General features: G+C 40.4%; 1 protein-coding gene across 10 annotated transcripts in view; it reads left to right on the forward strand.

Annotated features, from left to right (window-relative positions):
* COBLL1 (cordon-bleu WH2 repeat protein like 1) overlaps nucleotides 1–26,319 on the forward strand; it is a 116,486-nt gene that overhangs the window by 77,658 nt on the left and 12,509 nt on the right. For 4 of the 10 annotated variants that reach the window (XM_077272808.1, XM_077272810.1, XM_077272809.1 and 1 more), the window contains 11 exons: nucleotides 891–1,076; nucleotides 1,432–1,639; nucleotides 2,761–2,989; nucleotides 6,185–6,223; nucleotides 6,387–6,475; nucleotides 10,310–10,549; nucleotides 13,793–13,967; nucleotides 15,275–15,346; nucleotides 18,010–18,280; nucleotides 19,940–20,004; nucleotides 23,276–25,044. In XM_077272808.1, coding sequence (XP_077128923.1) covers nucleotides 891–1,076; nucleotides 1,432–1,639; nucleotides 2,761–2,989; nucleotides 6,185–6,223; nucleotides 6,387–6,475; nucleotides 10,310–10,549; nucleotides 13,793–13,967; nucleotides 15,275–15,346; nucleotides 18,010–18,280; nucleotides 19,940–20,004; nucleotides 23,276–25,044 — 3,343 coding nt within the window. Of the gene's footprint in view, nucleotides 1–890; nucleotides 1,077–1,431; nucleotides 1,640–2,760; nucleotides 2,990–6,184; nucleotides 6,224–6,386; nucleotides 6,476–10,309; nucleotides 10,550–13,792; nucleotides 13,968–15,271; nucleotides 15,347–18,009; nucleotides 18,281–19,939; nucleotides 20,005–23,275; nucleotides 25,045–26,319 lie in introns of all 10 variants that reach the window. The other 6 variants (XM_077272804.1, XM_077272814.1, XM_077272806.1 and 3 more) reach the window with 3 other exon arrangements.

A 26,319-nucleotide genomic window follows, 5' to 3' on the forward strand; every position in this document is an offset into this window, starting at 1 on the left:
GCGAAGGGTAAAAAGCCGGATTACTCACCGGTAATGCTCTTTTAATGAGTCCACGACAGCACCCATTTACAACCCTCCCTGATTATGCACAGCCCTTTCTTTAATTCACAAATAATGGTTGTATAGAGTTTTTAAGATATTTTGCTGTATAAGAATTAATACTAAAGCTTTTGCGGTTCCCTTTTTATACTCTGTAAACTAAACTGAGGAGGAGAGGGGACCGCCTCCTTTTATTCTGTAGGTTTCCTGTTCCTATGGGCGGATCCCTCTCTCTCATGTGGGGTGCTGTCGTGGACTCATTAAAAGAGCATTACCGGTGAGTAATCCGGCTTTTCCTAAGTGCATTCAGCGTGCCATTCCTCAGACAACCATTTATAACTTTTTATTGATGGTAGCCAAAGCTGTAAGTGCAGGAACTTCTGCACGTGGAGCTCATTCTCCATGCTGAATAATTGAAGATGGTTTTTTATTTTTTTAAATTGACTTCAATTATTCATCAGTTGCATATCATGGGCATGTCTATCCATCCTGTGATTTCCATAATTTGACAACTTTTCTTTCTTGGTGCTGCAATTTCAACAATGAGGAGTGTAGATTCCTCATGAGAAAAGATTGCTGCTAGAAGGAGCTTCCCTCTTGGGCCACCTACTGGAAGCAGCAATCCTAAAAGTCAATATTAACCCTTTAATGAGCTTTAATACAAGTCAAACCAGATACTGTTTGCAGACGTGTTTCGAGGTGTTTGCCCTTCAGTAGTGTAAAGCACGAGATCTGATTTGGCTGGATGAGAAGCTTCTGACTGTCAATGTAATTTTTCAAATATTTACTGTATGTCCAATTTTATATTACCGTACATGGTATGTCTCAACATTGTATTTTTGTCTTTGCAGGAAAAAGGCCAAAGGCAAGGCTCCTCCTCCACCTGGGGAAGCCAGGTACTCGGACAATTCACCGTCATTTGATTCGGCAGACGCCGTCCACTATAACATGGACCAAAAAGAAAATATTGATCGGGACATTGAACTAAAGGTGGTTCTTCCTGGGGACAGACTCGCAGCAACCATTGTTCATGGCAGGTTGGTGTTTTTAGGGTCTTTGGTTCAAGACAATTACGGTATGTTTGGAACAGTAAGTAAGTATTTAGTCACTAAACTGAACTACAACTCCCAGCATGTTGTAATAGCCATAGAGAATAGTCTTTTAATGAAAGCCGAAGAGTTAAATTTTCCTTACGGCAGAAGAGCGCCCATTTTTCAGCAGTTACCTAATATTATACTGTTTGCCATTTCTATAAATCAGTTCTCTGACTTCCTCATATTTAATTTGTACCTCTATACATCATCCATATTTTTCTGACACATTCCCTTTAAGTCCTGTGTTGTGCACTATGCACATTTACATGTTTGCATGTGTCTTCTTGTCCTTGTGCAGTAAACCCATGATGGACCTGCTTGTCTTCCTCTGCGGACAGTACCGGCTAAACCCATCCGCCTACACGATAGATCTCATTTCGGCCGATAACGCGCAACTCAAGTTTAAACCCAACACACCCATCGGCATGCTGGATGTGGAGAGGGTTGTGCTCAAGTCCAAAAATCTGGATGAGAAAAATAAAAAGCCTGGTCCAATTGTGCCGGAGGTGAGTGCTCAGGCTGACTGTATCTGCGTGTGGTGTTTTTTTTAGCCCACAGTCATGTGGGGAGCCGTAGGGTAATCATCATGTGGTTTTCTGCTGAATGTGGCTAGTAAAATGATGAACACACAGGCTACAAATAGCTTCACTATTTTGCTTATGTTGCATATTTTAGACATAATGTACCCAAATGTGCTGCCACATTTACTATACCAGAATGCCCAAGTTATAGGGGATAAACCAATATCTACACTTACTACCTATCCTGATTAGCGGCAGTTGCTGTCATGAGACCCCCAGACATTTATCACTTAATTCTGTGTCCGTCATCAAAGCCGTAGTTTAAGGTCCCCACACATTAGAATAAAGCCATCCCAACCCACCAGCAATCTATTTAGTCTGGGGGTCTTCGGACTGCCCTCCGACAGGGTAAAAAATATGTTTAGGTATGTTGAATTACAAAGTCTTTTGTTTACCCGGGAGATAGGCTTTCTCCAGAAATGTCTGGCACCAGCTTACTCCAATCTTCCCAATGAAGACACGTGCACACTCAGCTGAGCGTGCATGTGTATCTAGGACTTGGGTGAGAGAGCTTGTTTGCCCAATCGTTACATAAGGTGTATGACCATTTTGAGCTTACGGAACAACTTTCACAGACTAAATCCTGTTTAGCGGTATTGGCATCTGCAGTAAATATCAGTTCCCTGTTTCCTCCAAAGTTATACTGAACTTTTTATATAGACTATTTGACCATGGAAATAATCTCTGTATTTGCCCTAAAGGTAGAAGTGTATCTGTATTTAAGTGCACAGCACAAATGCAAATTTGTAAGAGTCAGTAAAGTGTCCGATATTGTTAGCTTTTGTAGCTGCTGCCTGGCATTGAGTGCTACTTCCTAGTTTGTTGGTTGCTTTTTAAGCTGTGTTTTTACGGTCTATGATATTGCCATTGGTTGAGGATGTAAAGTTCTTTTGGGGATCGGCTCTAATGGTCGTGCGTCTTCCAAATGATCATTAGTTTCTAAAGAAAGTTCTCCAGCAATTAGATTATATAGACCTTGAATTTCTGGAAATGTATAGAGTCAGGAATGACTTTTTTATCATTTTTTTTTCTTTTCCCCCCTTCAGCAAACTATAAGAGTGGTTATTAACTACAAAAGAACTCAGAAGACCGTCATGAGAGTCAGCCCGTTTCTCCCACTTGAGGATCTCATTCCCTCCATTTGTCAAAAGTGTGAATTTGATCCCCGGTCTACAGTGTTACTTCAAGATTATCAATCCCAAAAGCATCTGGATATCACAAGATCTCTTAACGAGCTTGGCCTAAAGGAACTGTACGCACTGGATCACAGCAAAGGTAAAGGGCCATGATTTGGAATGTGTGCAAATTTGGGGTAGCTTGCCTCATAAATCCACTAAAGCAATAAAGAGGTTTCTGAGGCGCAACTTAGGTGGTCCATTTACAGATTTGAACTGGGGACCAGAAACTACCAGTGCAAAGAACAAAATGATCCTCTTCCTTGACATGTGTGTACAGTTGAGCAAAAAGATTCCCAGGGCTATGGTCCAATGGCCGCGTCTACTGTCCATCGGGACCAGTCCAGAGACGTCCTACCTGCCGCAATCCCCAGTGCCTTTTCTGATTAGTGAGCCATCATGAGTGCGTTGGGCCATAACGATACTGTTACCCTGGGAGTACAAATCAGAAGAGGTCCATAAGATGAAAGCATCATGGGTCTCTGGTCTGGTGACCATGGACTACTGAAGAGGTTGCTGGACAAGTGTTCTGCAAATCTGTTTGTTCAACTCTAGATTTATGCCTTTGCCCTTCAGGTACCAGGTACAATTTATGATATTGGGCCCCTCGAACACCAAGTCCCAGGAGTGACAGCCTCTTATGAACATCATCTAGTTAAAGCAAACCTCTCAGTAGGATTTTGCTATATAAACTACAGGCATTGTCATGTTGGCAGTGTTAAACTGATTAAAATGTTACCTGGGGTGAAGAATTCCGTCTTGTGGTTCTTGTGTAATCCTTGTTAGACGTTTTCATTTAATGAAATGCCCCTCCTCCTCCGGGGCGGGACTGTAGGCAGAGTCTTATCTTCCTGCTCTAAAGGTACCTTCACACTAAACGATATCGCTAGCGATCCGTGACGTTGCAGCGTCCTGGTTAGCGATATCGTTTAGTTTGACACGCAGCAGCGATCAGGATCCTGCTGTGATATCGCTGGTCGTTGAACAAAGTTCAGAACTTTATTTGGTCGTCAGACCGGCGTGTATCGTCGTGTTTGACACCAAAAGCAACGATACCAGCGATGTTTTACACTGGTAACCAGGGTAAACATCGGGTTACTAAGCGCAGGGCCGCGCTTAGTAACCTGATGTTTACCCTGGTTACCAGCGTAAAATGTAAAAAAAACCAAACAGTACATACTCACCTTCGCATCCCCCGGCGTCCGCTTCCCACACTGACTGAGCGCCGTAAAGTGAAAGTACAGCACAGCGGTGACATCACCGCTCTGCTGTTAGGGCCGGCGCTCAGTCAGTGCAGGAAGCGGACGCCGGGGGACGCGAATGTAAGTATGTAGTGTTTGTTTTTTTTACATTTTACGCTGGTAACCAGGGTAAACATCGGGTTACTAAGCGCGGCCCTGCGCTTAGCAACCCGATGTTTACCCTGGTTACCCGGGGGCCTCGGCATCGTTGGTCGCTGGAGAGCGGTCTGTGTGACAGCTCTCCAGCGATCAAACAGCGACGCTGCAGCGATCGGCATCGTTGTCGCTATCGCTGCAGCGTCGCTTAATGTGAAGGTACCTTAAGCCAGAGAAACCAAGGAAAGACCTGTCCACAGGCCAAGGATTTCTTCACCCCAGGTATCATTTTAATCAGTTTAACAACTCCATAGTGACAGTGTCTGTAGTTTCCTTAGCAAAATCCTGCTGACAGGTTCGCTTTAAGGCTATGTGCACACGTCAGGATTCTTTGCAGAAATTTCCTTAACAAAACCGGACTTTTTCCGCAGGAATTCCGCATTTGTTTTTCTCACATTTTTTGTGCATTTTTATGTGGATTTTTCATGTTTTTTTTCCGGAACTTCCCAATGCATTAAATAACGGGAAATCCGCAAATAATCCGCAAAATTAATGAACATGTTGCGTTTTTTTACCGTGATGCGTTTTTTTTGTGAAAAAAACCCCCCTGCAACATGTGCACAAAAATTGCGGATTGCATTCTATTAATATGATGCTTAATGGATGTGTTTTTATGGCGAAAAAGAACGTGAAAAATCCAGAACGTGTGCACATAGCCTCAATCCTTGCCGTCTGGGTATTGCACCCTCCATTCTTGCACCTTATTTGAAGGGAATTGACACTTTGTGAGTGAAAATAAAGAGACTCATTAGGACCCACCCAAAAGTGTCAGAATCTACCAGATTCTTTTACAAGGGTAAGGTGAATTTCTAGTTGGGGACATGGTTTGATTTGCTTTGTGTGAAAATTGCAGAGCCTTATGACCCGATTGGTCTTTTTGGACCTGAGTCTGAGAGTCTGAGATTTTTTTTTCTTGGAGTGTCTCTTCCAGTAATATAGTCTTTGCTTACATTCATTATTAGCACAGCTTCTATCCTGCAATCCTTTCCTACTTTTCTATAGCCTGTTTTCTTTACCCTTCCAGATATTGTTTGTACTTGCTCTTCTCTCCACTCTTTAGATCTGTGTCCAACCCCCTCCTTGGCTTCTATCTCTATGATTTACAAAAGGGAGTGGGGAGCAGAGATCATTCAAGAGCAAGCGCTCTGATGGATTCCTTACATTTTTGCAAAAGCATTGAGCTATAAACTGACTTGCAGGCAGTGCAGAGACAATCTTATCCTCTTTCCTCAACCTTCTGTCAGCAGGCTAAGTGAGGTGTTAAACAACAAAATGTGCTTTACTTATCCTTCCTTGGCTAAACACTGTCACTGCTTTTTTTTTTTTTGACCGCAGTGGTAATATCCCTTCTAGAACGCTGCAGCCAATCACAAATCTGCTGATGTAGGTGGTGTGTGAGCCACTGATCTCCGTGTTCGGCTGCAGGGGTGTCTAGGTAGGAGATCTAGGTAGAGCTGGACCAGGGAAGGGTAATTAAATCACAGATGTTTTGTTTTTTTCACACCTAACTGAGCATGCAATAATTAGAGCGGGAAACAAGTCAGCTACAAGAAATCGTAGAAACGAGTGAGATCCAGCATTGGGTTATTCTGTTAAAAGCCGTAATTTTATTTGTACAAAAAAAAAAAAAGTCGCAGCTCCAACATCACAAATTATTTAAAAATGAATGCAAACGAGTTTCAGACTCTATAGGTTTTACTCATTGCATTGTATGCCTTTTTCTAAAAAAATTAATAAAAATAAAAAATTGCGGCTTTTAACTAAACTTTTGGGCAGAAGATTAGTGAAAAAGGATAATCCCCTTACTAAACTTGATTTAGAAACTCGCTTAATGATTTTTTTTTTTTTTTTACTTTTTAATGCATTTATGAAAAACCTATATCTTTAATTCATTCCAGCTACATCTCCAACAGAGATAAGGCCACCGCCTTTACAAGGCAAGTATTCTGGCTTAAATATTAGTGCAGTAGCAAAATATTTTACTACATATAACTTTTATTTATCTATTGTTTTGTTTTTAAGTCGAATTCTGATATCATTTCAGATTTTATATTTATGTTATATATTTATAGAAGTTATATTGTCCATTCATATTTTCAGAGTCTTGTCTGAACGTAGACACAAAACAGAATGATGAAAAAGGATTCTTCAACTTTTTCCGCAGAAGTAGTAAAAAGAAACGTGAACAGGTAGGATTTCAGAAATATTCTTACTGGACTTGATCAAATTTATTATATACTGCATAGAAAAAGAAAATAAACATCTATGATGTGAACCCTCCCCCCCCCCCCCCCCACCCCCCCCCCCAAAAAAAAAAAAAAAGAAAAAAAAAAACACCATCATTATTTGGGATTTGTCTTTGCGTCCATCACTTGGAAAGTACCGTATAATTGACCCTACAAGTCTACTTGAAAGTAGTATCGTACTGACCATAATCAAATAAAACAAGACTTCTGTCACTTTTGTCTGAGACCCATATTTGTTTTTTTTCTCTTCTGTGGATCTGTATGAGAGCTTGTTTATTCAGCTGTAATTTTTATGATACCTTTTTGGTGTTCATAGATTAGTTCAAATATTTTTTTTTATGGGTGGGGGTGTAAATAAACTAACAAAAAACAATTCAATTTTCTTTTTTTACTTTTTGCGGGATCAATATTGTGATATATTCACTTTGTTTGTTTCTGGATATGGTAAAATAAAATCTATTTATAATATTTGTTTTTTTTTGTTTCTTTATTAAGAAAAATGGTTGTGTGTGTGTGTGTGTATGTGTGTATATATATATATATATATATATATATATATATATATATATATATATATATATATATATATATATATATATATATATATACATACACACACTTATATTTTAACAAAAAGATTAGATAACAATGAAAACACCTTTTCACATTTAGTAAGCTAAAAATAATATAGTACGGTATATTTTAAATAATTAGGGGATTTAAACCTCCTACCATTTGATTACTAGTACAGTAGTCTGCGATACTACCAGTTGGCCTGTGGAAAGGCTTAAAGGGAAGTTGTAAGTAGTAAGTAGGTTTTTGCTATCTAATCTTAGAGCAGTATAATGTAGGGCCGAGACCCTGATTCCAGGGATGACACTTACTGGGCAATGTGCTACAGTGTCAATGCAATCAAGTGTTTTATCAGCAAGAGATTATCACTACAGGACTAGGTCTCACATGCAGGTCAGTCCAGGTAATCGGTGTGACCCTGCCCCCACAATTGATTGGTAGCTTGCTGAGAGTGCATAGATGCAAGAGGCAATCAGTGGTGTGGGCGAGGTTACACTGAGCCTCAGCATTTGAGAACTGCTAGATCTCCAGCAGAGAAAACTGTGGTTCTATCAAAACTGCAGCAAGCAGCCCAGTAAGTGATGCATCGCTGGAATCGGGGTCTCTGCTTCTACATCATGCTGCTCTCGGATTACATTGCAAACATGCTGAGAGATTTTCTTTAATAGCAGACATGGAGGGTCTTCATTAAGCCCCAGGCTGCTATGACAAATCAGTGGCACCACAAAATGGCGGGAAGCAGTGGGATGACAGAGGGGCCCCTTCTCTGCCTACTAGCTCTGGAATAAAGTATCTAACGAGTTTGGATCGGAGCTAACTACCTGCATCAGTTGGGATCTGGATCAGCAGGGCTTTTCCTCTTAACTGACACTTTTTTTTGGAAATTCTTGTTTTTTTACACAAGGTGACAATTCAGGAGCATTTTTCTTTGGAACTTTGGGTTGTGCCTTTTCCTCTTTTATCCCTCCTGGAAATAGAAGAATTAATGGCAAACAAGGCAAGTCTTCATTGTTCAACCACCACAACCCCTTTGTATACCAGACCAATACCCAAACCCCATAACCTCCCTATCCAATATCACTGAAGGGGGGCTTTATTGTCTCCTCTCCAAATCGCACCTCACCACCTGTGCGCTTGACCCCATCCCATCCCACCTCCTCCCCAACCTCACCACCACACTTATCCCATCCCTAACCCACCTCGTCAACCTATCACTAACTTCTGGCACCTTCCCTTCTGCTTTCAAACATGCCACAATCACGCCTATCCTTAAAAAGCCAACCCTCGATCCCGCTGCTATGCCCAGCTATCGCCCAATATCACTGCTCCCATTCGCTTCCAAACTCCTGGAGCAGCACGTCTACTCTGAACTTTCCTCCCACCTCTCATCTAACTTGCTCTTTGACAGTCTACAATCTGGTTTCCGCCCCCATCACTCAACTGAGACAGCCCTGACCAAAGTCACTAACGACCTACTTACCGCCAAAGCTAAAGGACATTACTCTGTACTCCTCCTTCTAGACCTGTCCTCTGCTTTTGACACAGTTGACCACTGCCTCCTACTACAGATCCTCTCCTCCTTTGGCATCAAAGACCTCGCCCTATCCTGGATCTCCTCGTACCTTTCCAACTGCACATTCAGCGTCACCCACTCCACACTACCTCCTCATCCCACCCTCTCTCTGTTGGAGTCCCCCAAGGCTCTGTTCTAGGACCCCTACTCTTCTCAATCTATACACTTGGCTTGGGACAACTCATAAAGTCCCATGGATTCCAGTACCACCTCTATGCTGATGACACTCAGATCTACCTCTCTGGCCTAGACGTCACCGCTCTGCTGTCCAGAATCCCAGAGTGCCTATCAGCCATATCCTCCTTCTCCTCTCGCTTCCTCAAACTCAATGTGGACAAATCTGAACTCCTCATCTTTCCTCCATCCCATAGATCTTCCTTACCTGACCTATCTATCGCAATCGATGACATCATGCTTTCCCCCGTACCGGAAGTCCGCTGCCTCGGAGTAACCTTCGACTCTGCTCTGTCCTTCAAACCGCACATCCAAGCTCTTTCCACCTCCTGTCGCCTCCAGCTCAAAAATATCTCCAGAATCCGTCCTTTCCTCAACTGTCAATCTACTAAAATGCTTGTGCATGCCCTCATCATCTCCCGCCTTGACTACTGCAACATCCTTTTCTGCAGCCTCCCTGCTAACACCCTTGCACCTCTCCAGTCCATCCTTAACTCTGCTGCCCGACTAATTCATCTCTCTCCTCGCTACTCCTCCTCTTCCCCCCTCTGCAAATCTCTTCACTGGCTCCCATTCCCTCAGGGTATCCAGTTCAAATTACTAATACTGACCTACAAAGCCATCCATAACCTGTCTCCTCCATATATCTCTGAACTAATCTCCCGATATCTTCCCTCACGTAATCTCTGGTCCTCCCAAGACCTCCTTCTCTCCTCCACACTTATTCGCTCCTCATCCAACCGCCTCCAAGACTTCTCCCGAATATCACCCATCCCCTGTAATTCTTTGTCCCAACACGTCCGACTAGCAACCACATTCGGATCCTTCAGACGGAACCTGAAAACCCATCTCTTCAGGAAAGCCTACAGCCTGCACTGACCCCGCTGCCTCCTCATCACTACCGAAGCTACCGCCTCACCAGAGCCGGAGCTCCTGCAACCCTCAACCTATTGTCTCCTTCCCCATAATCCTGTAGAATGTAAGCCCTCAAGGGCAGGGTCCTCGCCCCTCTTTATCAGTCTGTAATTGTTAGTTTGCTTACTGTAAGTGCTATCTGTAATTTGTATGTAATCCCTTGTCATGTACAGCACCATGGAACCAATGGTGCTATATAAATAAATAATAATAATAATAATAATAATGAACATTACCAATAGTGATAGGATGTCGCTATGCAATCTTATTCTATCTGTGGTACTTGGACTGATGGGAAGGGTGACAATTGTCACATTACTAAAACATTTTCTGGAGGAATAACGGAGGAATAAAACAAAACAAGCTGGGTGGAAAAGGTGTTAAAACCAGAAGACTTTACAAATGAAATGACTTTTTTTTCTTGCCAGGATATATTTTTGACAAAACTGACTGATTGGCGTTGCTTGTTCTGTGCTCCATTGTTACTAAATCCTCCTCTTTCCACTGTTTTTTATTTTCCCTTTTTCCTGTATCTGGTGCAGACCTCTAGTGCCCCTTCCACACCGCTGCTCAATAAGCCAAGGGCACAACATATGATGCGAGCGAATACAGTCACCAAGTCTTATGATTCCAGCACGATGCCTTCTGATGTACCAAAGAAGCGGAGGGCTCCGCTGCCGCCCATGTACCCGCCTCACAACGGCTCCAGCGACATACCCCGGGGGCAGATCCGAACCTCGTCCTGTGTTGTAAAATCTGTCAGCACCGATTATTCAGAAAAGGTATGTCATTCCTATATGTTTACTTAAAAAAAAAAACAAAACAAAACAAAAAAAACCTAAATATGTGAACAAGTCATTTATTTATAAAGTAAAGGCAAAAAAAAAAAATTGTACATTTATATGTTTTTATAATATACATATAATATATATAAACTGCAAAGTTTGTAATTGTGCTGAATATACAAGTGGGTGAGAAAGAGAGAGAGGACCTCACTGACCATAAGAACGTACACTGCACAGAAGAGAGAGAGGACTCTGCTGGTCAGACAAGCTTACACTTTACAGGAGAGCGAGACAGGACCCCACTGACCATAAGAGCTTACTCTCTACAGGAGAGAGAGGACTCCACTGACCATAAGAGCTTACTCTGTACAGGAGAGAGACCTCCGCTGACCATAAGAGCTTACTCTCTACAGGAGAGAGAGAGGACCCCACTGACCATAAGAGCTTACTCTCTACAGGAGAGAGAGGACTCCACTGACCATAAGAGCTTACTCTCTACAGGAGAGAGAACTCCGCTGACCATAAGAGCTTACTCTCTACAGAAGAGAGAGAGGACTCTGCTGGTCAGACAAGCTTACACTTTACAGGAGAGAGAGACAGCACCCCACTGACCATAAGAGCTTACTCTCTACAGGAGAGAGAGGACTCCACTGACCATAAGAGCTTACTCTGTACAGGAGAGAGAGGACCCCGCTGACCATAAGAGCTTACTTTGTACAGGAGAGAGACCTCCGCTGACCATAAGAGCTTACTCTCTGCAGGAGAGAGAACTCCGCTGACCATAAGAGCTTACTCTCTACAGGAGAGAGAACTCCGCTGACCATAAGAGCTTACTCTCTACAGAAGAGAGGACTCCACTGACCATAAGAGCTTACACTCTACAGGAGAGAGACCTCCGCTGACCATAAGAGCTTACTCTCTACAGAAGAGAGGACCCCGCTGACCATAAGAGCTAACTCTCTACAGAAGAGAGAGGACTCTGCTGACCATAAGAGCTTACTCACTACAGGAGAGAGAACCCCACTGACCATAAGAGCTTACTCACTACAGAAGAGAGAACTCCGCTGACCATAAGAGCTTACACTCTACAGGAGAGAGAGGACCCCACTGTACTAATATATATATATATATATATATATATATATATATATATATATATATATATATATATATGTGTGTGTGTATATATATATGTATATATATATATATATATATATATATATATATATATATAATTTTTTTTTCACATTTACCTATAAATGTTTTAATATGCTGCAAAATATAACAAATTTCTAAATATATAACATGTACATATTTATTGGATTTATATATTTGTTTTTAGATTTTTTTGAAATATAAATTAATAAATTAAATAATTATGAAAAAAAATATACATTATATTCATATTTGTTTATTTTTTTAAACACCCATTTCTGTTGCCTTCCACTACTGGTTTTGGCTTATAACCCCCTCCCTTACCTCCTCTCCTCCGGGAAAAGAAAATAATAAAAAAATAAAAACCCTGCCAAAAACTGTACCATAGCTTTACTGTGTGAGCACAGCCTAAGTTTCCTGCTGTCACACAGCTACAGTTCTGTATCCAGTCCTCTGCCACTCCCTGGTCTCTGGAGCAGAGGGCTGAATTAAATATTATCCAAATATTTTTTTTTTCTGTGCATATGAGAAAAAACAGACTGGTTTTTCATCAGTGGGCTGGATCTGATTTTTATCTGGTTTTGGTCTGTACATATTTTTACAATTGCTGTGGCACCCTTTTTTTTTTAAATTTTTTTTTTTTTGGCGCTTATGCAAAAAAAAAAAAAAAAAAAAAAGCCAAGCATCTCCTACCCAGTAAATATTAACAACCCCCCCCCTCCAAAAAAAAACCAGAACTTGGATGACGCATGGATGGCATCTGTCTGTTTTAGACACTCATTAACTAGAATAAGTCGATTGATCCACAAATTAGAAAAAGAATGGATGTCTGTTTTTTCTTTTGGGGACAGTAATGATTCCCATAAACTATAGTGGCTGCATGTTCTATCCATGAAAAATACGGTCGTGTGAATGAAGTCTTAGTATGTGGACTCCTTTCTGACCATTAAATCTTTTTTTTTCTTACAGCTGCCATAATGCGCACTCACAATATGACAGCCCCTGCAAGACAGATTTTAAAGTAAAAAACAAATAAACAAATACTACAACATTTAAAAATAATAATTCATACATTATTATCACTCATTTAATTGCACCTGTCCTCTCAACAGCCTGTAGAACCGCATTGTCTTGCTGTCCTCATTCCCCACAAGATAAAACTGCTTTTGATTTACAGATCTAGGAACCGTGCTGATTTTTGAGGCGTGCTGATTTTTCAGTGAATGGTCCTCCATCAGCATTCTACCAGCATTATAAGAGCTGGAACTTCCCTTCATGTCCCAGCATTATGTTAGTCATTGTGTATGTCTTGCCTGCCCTGATTTTTATTTTTAAGATCAGAGGGAAGGGGGATAAGATAACATAATTTGTCAATCAAGTTTGCAGATTGTCTTTATCACATCATGTATCACATGAGATGAGATTGTCTGAAAGTACAAGAACTATTTTGTTAGTACAACTAATATGAATTACATGAGACCTTCACTTAAAGTAAAAGGTAACTTCATTAATTTGTTACTTTAATTCATCACAAATGTCTTTTTAAATGGAATGTGTCTTGAGAAAATTGCCTATAGTTTAAATCAGGTTTTTGTTTTATATTTATGTTTTACAACGTTTGGAGATACTTATACACGGAAATTCTAGAACATTCATACGTGTACCTTCAGCAATGGTCAGATTCCTATATTTAATATTGTTGCATCTAATGAGCGTGTGCAAAGGTGATTGTGAAGGAAGGGCGAGCAAGGTCAGACATGACAGCAACTGTTGTGTTTAGTCCTTTATCAGCTGTGAATAGAGGTGTTATGTCATTGTAATCAGGTCTGTGATAAGGAGACTGCTGAAAACACTTTTTGAAAGGACAGGAAATCTGAGTCTAAAATAGTGGTTAGTGGTAAAATTGCAAGTTTACAGTTTTTGTTTTTTTTTCAATCACAATCTGTGAAAAAAAACAAATGTTCATGTTTTGACTACACTTTAAAGACAATACAATACTTGGAGCCTCCATCCATGTTGCATGTAATGGGACAATCCAAATAATAGTATACATCATCTAACCCTATTGGTTTCCTTTCCTTCCAGGCACTGGGAAGATTTGACAGGTCTAGAACCGGCTCTTTTCAGCACAGCGGGACGACATCATCATCGTCGTCCTTTAATTCCTCCCTGAGGAGGACAAAGAGGAAAGCCCCGCTGCCGCCATCACCACCTGCAATAACGCCATCAGACATCGGTGACGAAAACCGTAATATCATGGGTAATATTCATAGTTTGGGATCCCACTTGATATGTAAAAAAAAAAGAAAAAAAAACACAAAGCAAAGTCCCCACTTACTAAAGCTGATGTGCCCACCTTTACCTCTACTAACTCAATGCAGCATATAATCCGACTGCAGTTTACATGATGACCACTAGGTGGCCACCTATAGGCACATATAGCATAAACATCCCCTTACAATTTTTTTTTTTTAAAGAGTGGCGATCTTGTGCCACTCCTCTCTGGATATGTGGCAGTGACCTGATCGCCTTCTGTGTCTCTGATTGGTTGGTTGTACAATATTCTGTTCTCACTGGAAACCTTCCGTAATGCTTTACACTGAAGCTCGGTGTGATCAGATGGGCTGCTGTATATAGGCACAAGTCCAGCTTGGAGTCATTTTCTGTAGGGCTCATTTCTTGTTGGGCTTGTGATTATGCTCATAGGGAGCACAGTGGCCTCCGCTTACTACCTGTTGCCTTACAGCCCTTTATTTAACTTTTAGTATGGACACTTGTTTTCTTCTGGTTCTTTGGATTCCTCCTATCCTCCAAAATCATACATACCAGTGAACTGAGTTCCTGTTCACGTGGCCCCAATTTGTTTGAAGTTATAACAAGCATGCAGGGCTGAAGTGTGAAGTATAGGGGAGAAAGTGTCACAACTCTTCCCTGTACCTACCACTAGGGGCGCCCTAGCTATCGCCACCTGGATTACACCAGGGAGAAAAGGGAGGTAAACCAAATAGGAGAGGCTGAGGATTTACACACAGCCGAAACACCAAGCAACGTCACAGATCAACACTCCAAACGCCTCTACCAACAACTGACTCCTCCACTCCACACCAGGCAGTGGAAGACTAACACTGGCAATTCAGATTGCCAAAGTGCCAAAGGCGAGTGTATGTGTGTGTGTGTGTGTGTGTGTGTGTATATATATATATATATATATATATATATATATATATATATATATATATATATATATATATATATATTTATATTTAGAGAGGAGTGGCCAACACTGAACAGCTGAGATCATCGAAGCAGAAAGCCTCAGACTCCAAACTGGACAGATTAACCCCACCACTGTTTAGTATGAATGAGAGGTGCTTCTAATCAATACAGGAGTACGTGAAATCAGAAGTTGCGGTCGTCTGGCCCCCCTCTCTCACTGTAAACCTGTGACATGTAGAATAGTAGCCTAAGCTAATGATGCTTCTTCAGACCTCTGCAGTTTGTATCCAGGCATGTGCACTTAGAAATAAATATATTATTCTATAACAGGGTTATTTCTATTCCCAACAGGATTTTCAGAAGAAATAAACCACAAGAGCGTTTCTGATGACGATGATCATAATCTTCATGAGACATCCCCAGGTATAATTTTGTTATTTTTTTTGCACTTGTTTTAAATAAGTTTTCTTATTTTAGGAACCTGAGCTACTTCAAGACTAGACGGAAAAGCCTGCTGGCATAAATTTATCTGAGGATTTTGAAGCAAATACACAGGATATCAACATATGTAGATGTGTGCCTAAGATTACCTGAAATGCATCAATAATTTATACCTGTCTTATAGATGATGTTAATGTTACCAAGTTTTCGTGAGACTTGCAATATGATTTTCTAACCACTAGGGGGAGCATTAGTAGAACTATTTTTGTTCTGCAACAAAAGTCTAGTAGTTTAATTTTTTTTTCTGTTTCAAGTTAAAGCAAAAGATATGAACAAATGTTTTAAGGGTTTACAATTGAAAAAAAATATATAAAAAAAACCCTATAACCTGATTTTCTATGCTGAAACGTTCTTGATGGGTAATACCGCGTCATTGTTTTAGCCCTTTGATAGTTCACGCAGAGCTCTAGCGACACCTGCTGGAGTCTATGGGAAATGCAGTCAAATTATATTTCCAGGAGGAAAACACACTATGTTGAATAGTTTTAGGATCAGGATGGGTTCAGACAGGCAAGTTTATTTTAGTTTTATTTTTTAACCCTAGAGAGTGTAAAAGTATAATATATCCATTTGTTGTAGTCGCTAAGAAAACCTAATTAGAAACTGCAATGTCTTACTACTTTTGCATAAGGCAAAAAACTATAAACCATAAAAAACCCTGTTATAAAAGTGGTTCAGTTGCTAGTAGACGGAACTATAGAATAAAATATCATTCTGTTTGTATTACATGGTAAATGCCGTAGAAGCAACCCTGCAAAAATTGTGGAATTGCTGTCATTCAATACATTACATGCATCCCAAAACAGTGTCTAAAAAAAAAAAAAAATACAACCTGGCCTGCAAAAAATAAACACAAATAAACCAAAACAAACCATACAGCTACTTCTACAAAAAGAAAACATAAAAACAATGTACATCTGTCAAGAAGGTAGGAATGAAAATAAACATTGTGGCTAGGATGCAGTCGAAGGGTCTTATTTTGTCACTTCTGCGTCTGAAACATATACTTCAAGGACAATGTGGTGCGGATCTAAAATTATCTTTATGATTATTATTTTTTTTTTTTACAATCCAGCAATCTGTATATTCTTGAAAGAGCAAATAACCTTTTGGGTGATATTTTGTGCCTTTTTAACTATGAAGCAAATAGTCGTGTTCTCAGTACAACATCATGGTCACTTAATAGAATATGGGCTGAAGAGCTGTGTAAAACGTAGTTATTTTTTCATTTCTCTTCTCTTTTAAAGTGTAAGTTATAATTTGGGTTCTAGTTTAGTTAAGTGTTTCCATAGATTTGTCTCTGGGGGCGTGTACTTTTTCTTCTGCATGAGGTTGACCAATCAAAAGCAGGTGGCATCATGCAGGGGAAAAGAACACGCCCCCAGGAAAGCTTTGAACAGGTTTCCTCCTATATGAGACCTGTAATGACAGTCTGATCTCACTGCAGAGCTGTGTGTGATTACAAAATGGTAGGATCACAGCACAGGGGAGAGGAGTATGATTACTAACACTTTGCAGGACAGCAGAGCTGACCGTGATGCGAGAGGACAGCTGCTTGAATCGTTTGTAATGATTTGAAGCTTAGCTCTGCTGTTCTGCCTCTCCCACCACTGGCTTCTATGAGATGAAACCTGAAGAAGTGTTAGTAATTAAGCTCCTCTCTGCTCTACTCCCAGGCATTTTGTAATTCCACACAGCTCTGCAGTGATGAGAGCAAACTGGGCGCCATTACATGTCTCTGCATGACATTGACCAATCGTAAGCATATAGGTGGAAAAATACATGCCTCCAGACGTGCTCAAACTGGTGAAAGTTTCTTATGTCTTTTTTTTTTTTTGTCCTCGACAACTTGGCTTCTTCAGATGTTTTAGACAGATTCATGAGATTAGACTTTTTAAAATGTCACTTTTTTTTGGGGGGGGGGGCTCGGCTCACTCCAGTCCATGGCTGGAGTAAAGTTCTTGGTGGATTTTTTGCCACAGTTAAAGACCATCATGTGACATTTTAAAGTATTATACGAGTGTTGTTTTCAAAAAGGCACAAAAAAGGTAATATATTTATTAAAAAATGTTATGGCGAAAATCGATTCATTGCGCCAATTGGAACAACTTGTAAAATACTGCAACAAACACAGGACAAAAAAGAAAAGTCAAATGATGAATTTGGGGCCCATGACTTCCTCTGCATCTGTATCCGCTGCACACTCCAGCCTCCTGCTCTCCTATCCCGGCCAGCGGTTTTGTACAGTCAAGCCTGCTAACGGTTTCCCTTTAATTATGGGCATCTTGTGACATTGGCTCATTAAAGGAGCTCCACATGGGCTAATATAGCTTTGTTTTGTTCATGGTTTCCATATCCTCAGTAATATTGTTGCCTATAACTGTCCTGCACAGTAATGTCTTATATCTCCCAGAATGATATTTGCAAAGTGTTGACAAACTATATAAATTTTGCCAAATTCTTATCTATCCACCAAAAATTTGCATCGTTTTCACAGATGGAAAATTGATACTAAAATATTCCTTACTATAAAAGAGTAAATGGTGGTTCTTTTTTTTTCCTTTTTTTTTACCTATCGATTGCAGTGCATTTGATCTCCGCACCAGAACTTCAAGAGATTGAGGAGAGAGAGGAATTGAGCGTCTCTCTCAAGAACGAAACAGATTCCATCTTGAAGGAAAATGTCAATGGTTCTGCCAAAGAAGAAATGAGTTTATCTTCTACTGAAGAACGTTCCGACGCCAAGACTGCAGTTGTGGATAAGAGAGCGGCTTGTGACGCACACAATTCTTCTGTGCTTTCTGATGTAGAGGAGATTTCTAAGATTACACAGGATGATGTCAGCGCCTATGGAACGTAAGCATCATATCAGAATCCATATCATTTTTTTTTTGCTATTCGCTGGGTCATATCAAGCCAAATGGCGGTCTGCCAGATTATAGAAAGGTCTAAAAAAATAAATAAATAAAAACATTATACTTACCTGGCCCTAATCTATTGTGCCACAGCCCCACTCCAATACGGTTGACTTTGTTGGTCCAGTTTGTACCTTTGTTGTATCTTTGTAGTCTATGGTCCCCAAAATGTCATGCCTGGGCCTGGTAACATAGAGAGCAAGGCCGAAAAAAGACATTTGTCCATCCAGTTCGGCCTATATTCCGTCAGAATAAATCCCCAGATCTTCGTCCTTCTAAAGAACCTAATAACTGTAAGATACAATATTGTTTGCTCCAGGAAGACATCCAGGCTTCTCTTGAACCTCTCGACCAAGTTCACCATCACCACCTCATTAGGCAAGGAATTCCAGATTCTCACTGCCCTAACAGTAAAGAATCCTCTACTATGTTGGTGGAAAAACCTTCTCTCCTCCAGACGCAGAGAATGCCCCCTGTGACCGTCACCTTCCTTGGTATAAACAGATCCTCGGAGAGATATTTGTATTGTCCACGTATATACTTATACATGGTTATTAGATCGCCCCTCAGTCGTCTTTTTTCTAGACATTTCTGGGTATTGTAGTTCCCCCATCCCCTTTATTAATTTTGTTTGGTTGGGTAATCTAATTTTTTTTTCGAAACTTCCCTTTATTATGTGGCCTTATATACATTATTTTGCATTAAATAAATTTTGATGAGAGTTGAAATTCCTGGCTAAATTCAAGCTAATTTGCCAAATTAAAATTGTGGTAAATTTACCCATCCTTAGGGCTCAGGCACACTGTAGTGATTTTCTCATACGAGGAAATTGGTCCAAGTTGCATTACTGTTTTTGGTCTGAGTGCCGTCAGATCTGATCTATCTATTACTATTTTTTGCAAAGGCACTGAGCTAGATAAAGGTCTTGCCAGGTACTCTGCGGCAGCAAAATGGTAGAACGTGCAGAGACGAAACGGTGATGTGTGCAAACATGGCATTCATTGAAACTGGTTTAGGGGGTCACCGTAAGACATCCACAACTGTACAGCACGGGTGCAACTACCAAATTATTAGTTAATATGGAAACGAGAAGATGGGGGTAGGGAGTGGGGAGCAGCTCAGGGTTGCCTCACTTCCATTGGAGGGGGCCATATTCTAGGTCTTGTTATTGAGCCCACCGGCCACAGTAGGAGATGAGCATTAGTAGCCTTATCAGACAGCCCATAGATATAGTAGCTAATTTTAGGTTGGACTTATTATCTGTGAGAAAAGTCTAGAGTGGAAACTTATGGGTGGTATGCTTTGCCTTTTAATATTAAGCCTTCTAAGCCAAACCCCCAAATAACTCCATGCACCCTTGAATCATGAGGATTGTACCCCTATGGCTCATGATGTCTTCATGCATGAATCAAAACCCAAGTTACCAGACCACAGGATTCCAGAGGACAACTCCTCAGGCCCATCGCCTCCTTGCCCAGGAGGGTTCCCATCTGGGAAAAAACAACACTGTCGTAAACTGCAATAATTGTTATGGTTTTATTGTTTTTGTTTTTAACCAATTATTTTTTTGTACTACAATTGATATCACAATGTCTCGCAGGTCAAGTCTTTTTATTAAAGATGAAGCTGCTGCTGAAAATACAACACTGGAATATGATAAGATTGGTGAGTATACAGGACAGCCAGGATTGATCTCATATACTGTGGTGTTTGGTAATGTCTCGGTTCTCATCTCTGACCACATTTCGTATAAGTTAAAGGGATTTTTTTTTTAGGTTTAAAGTGGTTGTAGCAAGTTTATAAGTTATTAACTTATTTATTGCTAGGGGTTTAACGTTGGATCCATACTGATTCCAAGAATGGAGCAGAGGTTGAGTATGTGTACCACCACTCGGCAATGGAAATGGTAAAGGACAACACTTGTCAAGTCAAATGGAGCTGCGTGAACGCTGCTCCATGCAAACAGGGCTAGGCAGAGTCACATTCTCGAGATCGGTTTGAGGTCTCTTCGGTAGGACACCCAGCAGTAAATATGTGATTGCCTATCCTATAGATAGGTGTGACTTATATACTTGGTACAACTGCTTTAAGAAACTAACGTTCTATCCACAGGATCGATCATCAATATCCGAACCGATGGTGTCAGACTCTAGGCACCACCATGATCAGTGCTTTGTAGCTCCGGTGACGGTCTAATGTAAACCGTTTATGGAGCACAGCTGTAGTGGTACAGTACCAAGGATCCTATTCACTTTATTAGGACGTGTAGCACCTGAAAAAGGCCACCACATAGTAGATGGGGCTGTTGTGTCCCGGCTCCATCCACTGTTTACATCAAACAGCTGATAGCGTGGGTGCTTTGTGCTAGAACCTTACCGGTACATTATTGATTACCTATCCTAAGTATAGATCACCATTATTTGAGGCTGGAAAACCTCTAAAACAAAATTTGGTTTAGTTTCTATCATTAAAAGGGGTTGTTCACATTTTTGTAAACCATTTTTTTTCCTCCGTTAAATGCATGACTTTTGAGCTAAAAAAAAATAATTTTTGCAATTGAGGCCCATACAAATTAAACTAATGTCGGCTGGACCTGCTGATATTGAGTGGTTCTTGGGGGCACCGGACGACTGATGGAAAGATGTCGAGATGTCAGACATGCCTGATTTTGGATTGCCGACCTTATTGTTCTTCCTGATATAAGCCGCCGGGTGACGTGTCAGTCGGCTGCTTTCTCATAGGTGCGTTTGGCTGTGAGATCGCTCCTATGTATGGGAGAATCGGTGGAGATGGCTGTCGGCCGAACGATCAGCCAAAGCAACGTTCTACTGACTCTCATCTAATATGTATGGCCAGCTTAAATCTTTGTTCTCTTTTTTTTTTTTTGTGTGTGCTCCCCTCCGCTGATTTACAACCACACACCACATCAAAATTGGGTGTGCAGGAAACCACAAAAAAAAAAATCTGTAAAATCCAAATGGTGCAACATTTTTAATTGAAACACAATTGTAAAAAAATGATACATCCACTCAAGTAAAAGTAAAAAGTCTCCGCTTTTAATAAATTTTCACGCAATCGTGGCCAACTATGATGACATTGGATTGGTGAGACATTTGATGTCATTGGGAAGGCAGCGTCCGTATTTCCAATTTGATTCTGCCTTTTCTAAACTCCAGCACTCGCTAGCAATCGTCTCCTATAAAATGCAAGGAAACTGTATGAAGTTGTTATTCCAGCTCTCAGACCTGCCATTTTTTACGTGACTTAATGTAAACGTTCCAAGTTTACTTTCCATGAGTTATGTACGATATGCATGACCAGAGAGCCTCCTCTGACACCTCCGTGGTGACGTATGGAAAATTGGATTCTCGCTTTGTTTCCTTATTCCCCTTCTATGTGGCGAAAGGCTCAGCCACACAACAGAATATTAAGCCTTATAAGACACAGTATTATATTGTTGTGAAGTCCCAGCACACTGTGATATATGCAGTAGTGACTGGCATTGTGCACATTATGGCTATATTTCTCATGCTGCAGAAACGATATCCAAGTTTGTTTGTTTTTTTTTTTTGCTTCTTCCAGTACGAATTAATCACACTCGGATTCCTACATAAATTAAATGTAATTGAGTATAAAAGTGTGGAGACATTCTGCGCTTACTGATTTAAAGGGGTATTCCATTTAAGCTAAAGTGTATGTCTGGTTAAAAAAAAGTTTACTTGAAGGAGTTGTCTAGTTGGCAAAACCCAAATAACTTATTTGGACATTCTGAGAAAATTGAAACTAGTCTCCAGACCTCCCAACTTTGGCTGTAATGACTACAAGTACAAGATGAGCAAACAAAAAAAAATTGAGCTGGAGCATATGTTGGTATAAGTGCAGTGCATAGGCGCGCATTTACACTGTGGCCAACAGACAGAACCTAAGATTGAAAAAAAAATGAGCAAATACCCTGTCGTAAGTAAATAACTAGTAATAATACAAGGGCACTTAGTTAAAAGTGTTTTGATTAAAAAAGTATAAATGCCATCCCACCACAACAAGGTGTACCCCAATCTCTGCTGTACCTAACTCTTGTAGTTCACCTCACTATGTGTCAGCAGACGTATAAATAGATAAGGGCAGAGCAGGAAAGGTTCCCGATTATTCAGGCAACTGCCCGTGGAAGGCTATGTAAAAATATTTACAAAGTCCAAAAAACTAAAACAAAACCCCCCGAAAATGAGTAAGATGTACGAGATAAAGTATAGTATTTTTTTTTAATTTAAATTATTTAAATTACGCTATTAATTCCACAGCACGTTACAGACATTATCATCACTGTCCCCATTGGGGCTCACAATCTGAATTCCCTATCAGTAGGTCTTCGGAGTGTGGGAGGAAACCGGAGAATCCGAAGGAAACCCAAGCAAACACGGGGAGAACATGCAGTCTCCTTGCAGATGTTGTCCTTGGCGGGGCTTGAACTCAGGACCCCAGCACTGCAAGGCTGTAGTTCTAACCACTGGGTCACCATGTTGCCTGTGGACTCTTTGTGTAGAAGACCTAACCTTTCTATGCACTCCATTGATTTAATTTAACTTTATATATTAACTTTATTGTACCGCTGCAGAAGAAAACATGCATGTTACTCCGTAAAATACAGCTGATCAGTGGATATCCTAACAGTGGGGCACTCTGTGATTATCTTTATTATGCTTATAAGGAAAAATATTGCCCAAAGTGGCCAGTGTCACACGTCTTAAGTCCAACAGTCAAGGTCCAAGTGTGGACCACTATGTCCAGACCGGCCGTAGGTCTTGTGACCCTAACTCAACACCCTTCTAGGAATATATGGACAGGTTGCAGATGGTATGTCCACCCTTTTTGTCTGCAAACCTGTTGAGCACATTACATGATGGAGAATCTATAACTGCTTTTGTTTTGTTTTTCTTAGGTGAAAGTGAAAACAGGACTTCTACTCCGACCAACGAACTAGAGGATCATGAAATATTTGAGAGTAAAGTTGTAGCAGTAGAGCAGGCCTCTGAGACTCTGCCATCTAAAAAGCCTTTCGAAACTACAGAATTGGTTATTGAAGACAGTGGCTACATTAATCTGACTGAAAGCAATGTGGATACAGAGCTGAAGCCTTCCATTAGTGAAAGGGGGAAAATGCAGGATTCAGCCGTTCAGACACATAATTTTGATAGCGATGTGGAGGTAACCACGGACAGGGAAGTCACTTATTCTCAGGGTTATACTTTGGCCGATAAAGTCCAATTTGAATTCAATGGTCATACAAGTACTCTGGCACAAATTCCTGACCATCAGGTGCTTCTAAGGGAAAAAGAACATGAACTTGTCCATAATGTTAGTGAAAGTGTCCAAACTCAGACTGTAAGTGTCCAGGAGGACATGGAGGAAAGTTCCTACTCACAAACATTTCATCTATATCGACAGCATTCTGATCCAAAGCCTAAGCCTTCCAATGAGATCACAAGGGACTATCTCCCCAAGGTTGGAATGACTACTTACAAAATTATACCCCAAAGATCGTTCGACGTAGAAAGGTATGTCGGTCGTGAAGGTTCACAAGACGCTGGGAAACCTGTATATCCATCAATGAATGAATATGAAACCAGCCACACTATTACACATAGCAATATAGAGCCTCATTATGGTCAGGCATATGAAAAAAATGAACCATCGCCAGTGGTTAAAAATGGAGATCTATCACCACAAGGATCAAACGTCAACACACTGGTTTCTAAAAGTACTGCTGACCAAAGTCGGAAAGTACATTTTGCACTTTCAAGAAGTTTATCTTCTGCCCATGTTCTGTCATCGGATAAACCATGTCCTCCTGAGGTCAAACCAAAGCCAAAACCTCCTAGCCCAGTGAAAGGTCCAAGTTCTTTCTACCTACAGATGCAAAGGAGAGCTTCAAGCATGTACGTAACGTCAGCTATCGCCAAGACAAAAGCTTCTGCAAATCCATCAAGCAGTACTGTTAAAATTAGAGACCTAGGAAATGAGGCTAATTCGGTGACTTTCAGACCGCTTCCTTCTAGAGTGAATGTACTAAATTTTCCTCCTCAAATGGAGGAGAAATTGCCCGAAGACAAGCCAACATTACCGGAAATATATAGTGAAATTAAAAATGGTAGCCTTGGATCCAGTTCTGAAACACACCATGCCCATGTCTCACAAACTTCCACTGAAAATTATTCTATACAAAGAGATTTTTCAAATGATTTGTCTTCTCGAGATAAGTCTTTGGGTCATGAAGAAAAAAGGCTGGATGTTACAATGCTGGAACAAAAACTTTTGGAAACCAGGAATGTGCCTACGCTCTTCTCTTCTGAGAAACCATCTCTGCTTTTGCAAAATGAATGGAAGCCCGAAGTAATTTCTACTACATCTTCAAGTAAAACTGTGCAATCCTTGATCTCTCCTACAAGCCAGAACCCTCCATTAACTTTGCCAAAATTAAGCAACTTTGTTACTCCAAGACCATTTCTAAGTTCACACTCTAATTCTTTTCCATCTTCTGTAACATCGGTGGTTAAAAGGTCTCAGTCGCTCAGTTCTGGCTCCTCGCCGACCAAATCTCCTTTAAACCTGGACTCTCCCATTGGTTGGTCTCCAGTTGCTTCTCCAACTGATGCCAAAAAGGATTCTTCAGTATTTTCAGTGATTCCCCTGGAGAAAACCGAAGATGAGGTAATGTCTAAAATAAACAGGCAAAAAAACTTAACAAATATTACTTAAAAATATTATTGCAATAATTGTATGGCTTTTATTGGGTTTGTCCAACAACTTTAAATAGTTTTTGACTTGTTCTCAAATAAAAAAAAAAATTGTGTATGTGTGTGTGTGTGTGTATGTGTATATGTGTATATATATATATATAATTTTGTAGGTACATATTAAAAACTTCAACGATGGCCGGTTTATAGCCAGCGTTGTCCTAGGAATGCAACTTCTCGGGATTTTCTGACACACTTTATTGTGATTAAGGTGGCTGACTGTCCACGTCAGTTTATTGAAAAGGGGGCTGGCGTAGTTAATAAACTGAGCCTGATGGCCAGCCCCCTTCAGTATGTCATTGACAGAGAGGGGGAGGACACCTGTTGACTTTGTCTGAGTATCACAAGAAGATACATTTCCTTGACCATCTGATATTGGTCATCCAGGAAAACTTTACACTTTGTAGATGTACAGACATTTTCTCTTGTTCTTCGTAACTTTTCCAAAAAACATTGCTACACTATTTGTGCCCACAAAGTATGGGTCCCAAGTGTTTGTCCCATGGGAATTTTATTAATTTTAATTGTGGTCTACAGAAATAAAATAAGAGACAGGTCAATGCTGAAGGGGGTTAGGCCATAAACTAAGTGCCACGTTGCTTTCATTTAGGGCATCAGTGGGATCCATGATTTAATATCCCGTCTTACATGGTACAACGTCAACATGTTAATAAACCCCCTCCCCTAACATTGCTACAGTATGTGTATGTAATAATATTGACATGTGTTTATTAATGGAGTTAATTTAATTTATATGTTCAGTTTTCAAAAATGTATTAATGTTATTAAAGGGTAATTTCCATCGATTAACTATTAATTTCCAAAAATTGACCCCTGCCACTTTCCTTACCTATGTGTACTGATTCAAGTAGGAAGTCTATGCAGTGTGAAATGTACAATGTGATCTTAGAGGTCTGTAGATACAATGACCGTGACCGCGCTGCAGGGCCACTGCATCTGTTACATGGCAGGCAATCATAGTTTAGTTAGTGGGTTTGAAAGAAGGGATCGTCAGCATGAACATTGATGTTTTCAAGGGAAGAACTCCTTTTCCACAAAAGTCAAGTGCTTCTAGGAGCTAATTTTTTTTTTCCATTGGAGGTATGCATTAAAAGGAAACAGCAGTTATTACCCCAATAAACTACGGTATTTCCATAATGCTGTAGCACACGTAAATACTATTCTAGAC

The sequence above is a fragment of the Ranitomeya variabilis genome, chromosome 7 (genome assembly GCF_051348905.1).
Source record: "Ranitomeya variabilis isolate aRanVar5 chromosome 7, aRanVar5.hap1, whole genome shotgun sequence".
Classification (NCBI taxonomy): Eukaryota; Metazoa; Chordata; class Amphibia; order Anura; family Dendrobatidae; genus Ranitomeya; species Ranitomeya variabilis.